At 48.3% G+C, this 7,136-nt stretch overlaps 1 protein-coding gene across 1 annotated transcript in view; it reads left to right on the top strand.

The window, feature by feature from the left end:
• The first annotated feature begins 432 nt into the window (after positions 1 to 432).
• The window catches only part of LOC142907106 (valine--tRNA ligase, mitochondrial-like), a 23,281-nt gene continuing 16,577 nt past the window's right edge, over positions 433 to 7,136 (top strand). Inside the window, exons 1-3 of the mRNA XM_076056191.1 lie at positions 433 to 1,423; positions 3,011 to 3,095; positions 4,428 to 4,528. Of these exons, the coding sequence (XP_075912306.1) occupies positions 1,124 to 1,423; positions 3,011 to 3,095; positions 4,428 to 4,528 (486 nt within the window). The 5' untranslated portion in view covers positions 433 to 1,123. The remainder of the gene's footprint in view (positions 1,424 to 3,010; positions 3,096 to 4,427; positions 4,529 to 7,136) is intronic.

The following is a 7,136-nucleotide window of genomic DNA, read 5'->3' on the forward strand; positions in this document are numbered from 1 at the left end:
AAAAATCGCTTTAAACTATTGGCATTGTAGTTGCGTATTTAATTAAGTAGAACGTGTTGTCTATATTTATTTATAAAGTTGCGCAATTTTGATGTGACGTCACATTTCTGACCCCCCCCCCAACCTCGTCACACATCGTCACAAATGTCTGACTCCTCCCCCCCGAGGTGCGTGACGTCATTTATGGACGGCCCTTAAGACGGACTCCGTTCCTAGACATAATCCGGGACGGTTGGCAACTCAACGTGGGACGAGTTCGATGGCCGATGGAGTGGGCGGGGCGAAGAAAGTGGGCGGGGCGAAATAGGAAGAGGGATGGGCGGGGTCAGCTAGAGGGGCGGGGACAGCTGGAGGCGGGGCAGCTTGAGGGGGGGCGTGGCAGCTATGTGGGAGGGGCCAACTGTGGGGGCGCGGCTGGATGGAGGACGGAGTCAGCTGGAGGGGGGGGGAAGGAGTTGGGCCCGATCACGTGACAGCGCCGTGACGTCACGACAATATACTGTACATACACTGACAGTGAGACTGTACGTACATTGACAGTGAAACTGTACGTACAGTGCGCTAGGGTCCGGTGTCTCCCTCCCGTTGTCTCCGCGTGTGCGTGCACGAGTTTCTCTTGGGAGTGTCTCATTCTGATTCTCCCGCGCGTGTCCCGAGTCTCCACGTGTTTCAGGGTCGCCGCGTCCCTTGACCTGGTGTCTCTCCCGAGTGTCCCCGTGTCTCTGTCTCTCCCTGTCCACGTGTCTCTCCCGAGTGTCCCCGTGTCCCAGTCTCCCCCTGTCCACGTGTCTCTGTCTCTCCCTGTCCCAGTCTCCCCCTGTCCCAGTCTCCCCCTGTCCCAGTCTCCCCCTGTCCCAGTCTCCCCCTGTCCACGTGTCTCTGTCTCCCCCTGTCCCAGTCTCCCCTGTCCCAGTCTCCCCTGTCCACGTGTCTCTGTCTCCCCGTGTCCCTGTCTCCCCTGTCCACGTGTCACTGTCTCCACGTGTCTCTGTCTCCACGTGTCTCTGTCTCCCCGTGTCTCTGTCGCCACGTGTCTCTGTCTCCACGTGTCTCTGTCTCCACGTGTCTCCCGAGTCTCTCCCCCCCCCCACCACCAACCCCACTTTGTTGTCTGAGATCCGCGATGCTGCAGAGGACGCTGCTCATATCCCTGCGATCCGGGCGGAGGGGACCGTGTCCCTGTCTCTCGGGGAGACACGGGGGTCTGGGGACACGTGGGGGACAGGGAGACACGGGGGGACAGGGAGACACGGGGGGACAGGGGGGTCTGGGGACACGTGGGGGACAGGGAGACACGGGGGGACAGGGAGACACGGGGGGACAGGGAGACACGGGGGGACAGGGGGACTCTGCTACCCGAGACAGAGCGAACAAGATGAAGAGGCGGCAGCGGCGTTTTGAGGGTCTCGAGGCTGCGTCGGCGGTGAGCCTCCAGACCCCAGTTCGAGATCCGGCCACGGGTTAACGAACTGTCGGTGAACGGTGGTTTACATTAGTAGTGTATAGTGTAGTAGTGTATATTAGTGTATAGTGTAGTGTATGGTGTAGTAGTGTAGTGTATAGTAGTGTATAGTGTAGTGTATAGTAGTGTATAGTGTAGTAGTGTAGTGTATATAGTAGTGTAGTGTATAGTATAGTAGTGTAGTTTATATAGTAGTGTAGTGTATATAGTAGTGTATAGTGTAGTGTATATTAGTGTATAGTGTAGTGTATAGTGTAGTGTATAGTGTAGTGTATAGTGTAGTGTATAGTGTAGTGTATAGTGTAGTGAATAGTGTAGTGTAGTGTGTAGTGTATAGTGTAGTGTATAGTAGTGTAGTGTGTAGTAGTGTATCGTAGTGTATAGTGTAGTGTGTAGTAGTGCATAGTGTAGTGTTTAGTAGTGTATAGTGTAGTGTATAGTAGTGTAAAGTGTAGTTTATAGTAGTGTATAGTAGTGTATAGTGTAGTGTATAGTGTATTATAGTATAGTGTAGTGTATAGTGTAGTGTAGAGTGTAGTGTATAGTGTGGTGTATAGTGTGGTGTATAGTGTAGTGTATAGTGTAGTGTATATTAGTGTAGTGTATAGTGTAGTGTATAGTAGTGTATAGTGTGTAGTGGTGTGTAGTGGTGTATAGTGTAGTGTATAGTAGTGTAGAGTATAGTGTATAGTAGTGTATATTAGTGTAGTGTATAGTAGTGTAGTGTATAGTAGTGTAGTGTATAGTAGTGTAGTGTATAGTGCAGTGTATAGTGGAGTGTATAGTGTCGTGTATCGTGTAGTGTATAGTGTAGTGTATAGGAGTGTAGTGTATAGTAGTGTAGTGTATAGTGTATTGTATAGTAGTGTAGTGTGCAGTGTAGTGTATAGTAGTGTAGAGTATAGTGTATTGTGTAGTGTATAGTAGTGTAGTGTATAGTAGTGTAGTGTGTAGTATATAGTGTAGTGTATAGTAGTGTAGAGTATAGTGTAGTGTGTAGTGTATAGTAGTGTAGTGTGTAGTATATAGTGTAGTGTATAGTAGTGTAGTGTGTGTAGTGTATAGTTGTGTAGTGTATAGTAGTGTATAGTGTAGTGTACAGTAGTGTAGTGTATAGTAGTGTAGTGTAGAGTGTAGTGTAGTGTAGAGTGTAGTGTATAGTATTGTAGTGTATGGTAGTGTAGAGTGTAGTGTATAGTAGTATAGTGTAGTGTATAGTGTATGGTATAGTAGTGTAGTGTAGTGAATTGTGTAGTGTGTAATATATAGTGTAGTGTATAGTAGTGTAGTGTGTGTAGTGTATAGTTGTGTAGTGTATAGTAGTGTATAGTGTAGTGTACAGTAGTGTAGTGTATAGTAGTATAGTGTAGAGTGTAGTGTATAGTAGTGTAGAGTGTAGTGTATAGTATTGTAGTGTAGAGTGTAGTGTATAGTAGTGTAGAGTGTAGTGTATAGTAGTGTAGTGTAGAGTGTAGTGTATAGTATTGTCGTGTATAGTGTAGTTATAGTGTATAGTGGAGTTGTTGACTTTTTGAGTTGTTGTGTTAGGAGCCGCCAGGTCGCAGTCGGGAGTTCAAACCCCTGCCGGAATCAGAGCGATACGAAGTGAACACCAAACCTGGAGACAAGAAAGGTGACCAGCACCACCACCAGCAGCAGCACCAGCACCACCAGCAGCACCACCACTAGCACCACCAGCAGCACCACCAGCAGCACCACCAGCAGCACCACCACCACCAGCACCACTAGCAGCAGCACCAGCAGCACCACCAGCACCACCACCAGCAACAGCACCACCAGCAGCAGCACCAGCACCACCAGCAGCACCAGCACCACCACCAGCAACAGCACCACCACCACCACCAGCACCACCACCAGCAACAGCACCACCAGCAGCACCAGCACCACCAGCAGCACCAGCACCACCAGCACCACCAGCACCACCACCAGCAGCACCAGCAGCACCAGCACCACCAGCACCAGATGACGTTGTTGATGATGACGATGATGATGTTGTTGATGATGATGACGTTGTTGATGATGACGTTGATGATGACGATGATGATGATGATGACGTTGTTGATGATGATGTTGTTGTTGATGTTGTTGATGTTGTTGTTGATGTTGTTGATGATGACGTTGTTGTTGATGATGTTGTTGATGATGATGACGTTGTTGATGATGACGTTGATGATGACGATGATGATGATGACGTTGTTGATGATGATGTTGTTGATGTTGTCGATGATGACGTTGTTTATGTTGTTGATGTTGTTGATGATGTTGTTGATGTTGTTGACGTTGATGTTGTTGACGTTGTTGATGATGATGATGATGTTGTTGATGTTGTTGATGATGATGACGTTGTTGATGTTGTTGATGTTGTTGTTGATGTTGTTGTTGATGTTGTTGTTGATGACGTTGTTGTTGATGTTGTTGATGTTGTTGATGATGTTGTTGATTTTGTTGTTGATGTTGTTGATGTTGTTGTTGATGTTGTTGTTGATGTTGTTGTTGATGTTGATGTTGTTGTTGATGTTGTTGATGTTGTTGTTGATGTTGTTGTTGACGTTGTTGTTGATGTTATTGATGTTGTTGATGTTGTTGTTGATGTTGTTGATGTTGTTGATGTTGTTGTTGATGTTGTTGTTGATGTTGTTGTTGATGTTGATGTTGTTGTTGATGTTGTTGATGTTGTTGTTGATGTTGTTGTTGACGTTGTTGTTGATGTTATTGATGTTGTTGATGTTGTTGTTGATGTTGTTGATGTTGTTGATGTTGTTGTTGATGTTGATGTTGTTGATGTTGTTGTTGATGTTGTTGATGTTGTTGTTGATGTTGTTGATGTTGTTGTTGATGTTGATGTTGTTGTTGATGTTGTTGATGTTGTTGTTGATGTTGTTGTTGTTGATGATGTTGATGTTGTTGATGTTGTTGTTGTTGATGTTGTTGTTGTTGATGTCAGACACTTCAATCCCACTGCCCCGGAGTTTCAGCCCTCGCTTCGTCGAGGCCGCGTGGGGGCCCTGGTGGGAGAAGCAGGGCTTCTTCTCTCCCGAGTACCACGTGAGTACCTCGCGAGTACCACGTGAGTACCTCGCGAGTACCACGTGAGTACTTAACACGAGTACCACGTGAGTACCTCGCGAGTACCACGTGAGTACCTCGCGAGTACCACGTGAGTACCTCGCACGAGTACCACGTGAGTACCTCGCACGAGTACCACGTGAGTACCTCACACGAGTACCACGTGAGCACCTCACGAGTACCACGTGAGTACCTCACGAGTGCAACGTGAGTACCTCACACGAGTACCACGTGAGTACTTCACACGAGTACGACGCGAGTACCTCACACGAGTACCACGTGAGTACCTCACACGAGTACCACGTGAGTACCTCACGAGTACCACATGAGTACTTCACACGAGTACCACGTGAGTACATGACGAGCACCACGTGAGTACCTCACGAGTACCACGTGAGTACCTCACACGAGTACCACGTGAGTACATGACGAGTACCACGTGAGTACCTCACACGAGTACCACGTGAGTACCTCGCGAGTACCACGTGAGTACCTCACGCGAGTACCACGTGAGTACTTCACACGAGTACCACGTGAGTACTTCACACGAGTACCACGTGAGTACTTCACACGAGTACCACGTGAGTACCTCAAGAGTACCACGTGAGTACATGACGAGTACCACGTGAGTACTTCACACGTACCACGTGAGTACTTCACACGAGTACCACGTGAGTACTTAACACGAGTACCACGTGAGTACTTCACACGTACCACGTGAGTACTTAACACGAGTACCACGTGAGTACTTCACATGTACCACGTGAGTACCTCACACGAGTACCACGTGAGTACGTCACACGTGCCACGTGAGTACTTCACACGAGTACCACGTGAGTACTTCACACGATTACCACGTGAGTACTTCAAGAGTACCACGTGAGTACTTCACACGAGTACCACGTGAGTACTTCACACGTACCACGTGAGTACATCAAGAGTACCACCTGATTACTTCACACGAGTACCACGTGAGTACCTCACACGAGTACCACGTGAGTACTTCACGAGTACCACGTGAGTACCTCACGCGAGTACCACGTGAGTACCTCACGCGAGTACCACGTGAGTACTTCACGAGTACCACGTGAGTACCTCACACGAGTACCACGTGAGTACTTCACGAGTACCACGTAAGTACTTCACACGAGTACCACGTGAGTACTTCACACGTACCACGTGAGTACATCACGAGTATCACGTGAGTACCTCACGAGTACCACGTGAGTACCTCACGCGAGTACCACGTGAGTACCTCACACGAGTACCACGTGAGTACTTCACACGAGTACCACGTGAGTACTTCACGAGTACCACGTGAGTACTTCACACGAGTACCACGTGAGTACTTCACACGAGTACCACGTGAGTACATCAAGAGTACCACGTGAGTACTTCACACGAGTACCACATGAGTACATCAAGCGTACCACGTGAGTACTTCACACGAGTACTACGTGAGTACTTCACACGAGTACCACGTGAGTACTTCACACGAGTACCACGTGAGTACTTCACACGAGTACCACGTGAGTACCTCATACGAGTACCACGTGAGTACTTCACACGAGTACCACGTGAGTACTTCACACGAGTACCACGTGAGTACTTCACGAGTACCACGTGAGTAGTTCACACGTACCACGTGAGTACTTCACACGAGTACCACGTGAGTACATCAAGAGTACCACGTGAGTACTTCACACGAGTACCACGCGAGTACCTCACACGAGTACCACGTGAGTACATGACGAGCACCACGTGAGTACCTCACGCGAGTACCACGTGAGTACTTCACACGAGTACCACGTGAGTACTTCACACGAGTACCACGTGAGTACCTCAAGAGTACCACGTGAGTACATGACGAGTACCACGTGAGTACTTCACACGTACCACGTGAGTACTTCACACGAGTACCACGTGAGTACTTAACACGAGTACCACGTGAGTACTTCACACGTACCACGTGAGTACTTAACACGAGTACCACGTGAGTACTTCACACGTACCACGTGAGTACCTCACACGAGTACCACGTGAGTACGTCACACGTGCCACGTGAGTACTTCACACGAGTACCACGTGAGTACTTCACACGATTACCACGTGAGTACTTCAAGAGTACCACGTGAGTACTTCACACGAGTACCACGTGAGTACTTCACACGTACCACGTGAGTACATCAAGAGTACCACCTGATTACTTAACACGAGTACCACGTGAGTACCTCACGAGTACCACGTGAGTACCTCACACGAGTACCACGTGAGTACTTCACGAGTACCACGTGAGTACCTCACGCGAGTACCACGTGAGTACCTCACGCGAGTACCACGTGAGTACTTCACGAGTACCACGTGAGTACCTCACACGAGTACCACGTGAGTACTTCACGAGTACCACGTAAGTACTTCACACGAGTACCACGTGAGTACTTCACACGTACCACGTGAGTACATCACGAGTATCACGTGAGTACCTCACGAGTACCACGTGAGTACCTCACGCGAGTACCACGTGAGTACCTCACACGAGTACCACGTGAGTACTTCACACGAGTACCACATGAGTACATCAATCGTA

This window comes from Petromyzon marinus, chromosome 74, assembly GCF_048934315.1.
Source record: "Petromyzon marinus isolate PM22_M1 ecotype Great Lakes invasive population chromosome 74, UKy_Petmar_22M1.pri1.0, whole genome shotgun sequence".
In the NCBI taxonomy this organism is placed as follows: domain Eukaryota; kingdom Metazoa; phylum Chordata; class Hyperoartia; order Petromyzontiformes; family Petromyzontidae; genus Petromyzon; species Petromyzon marinus.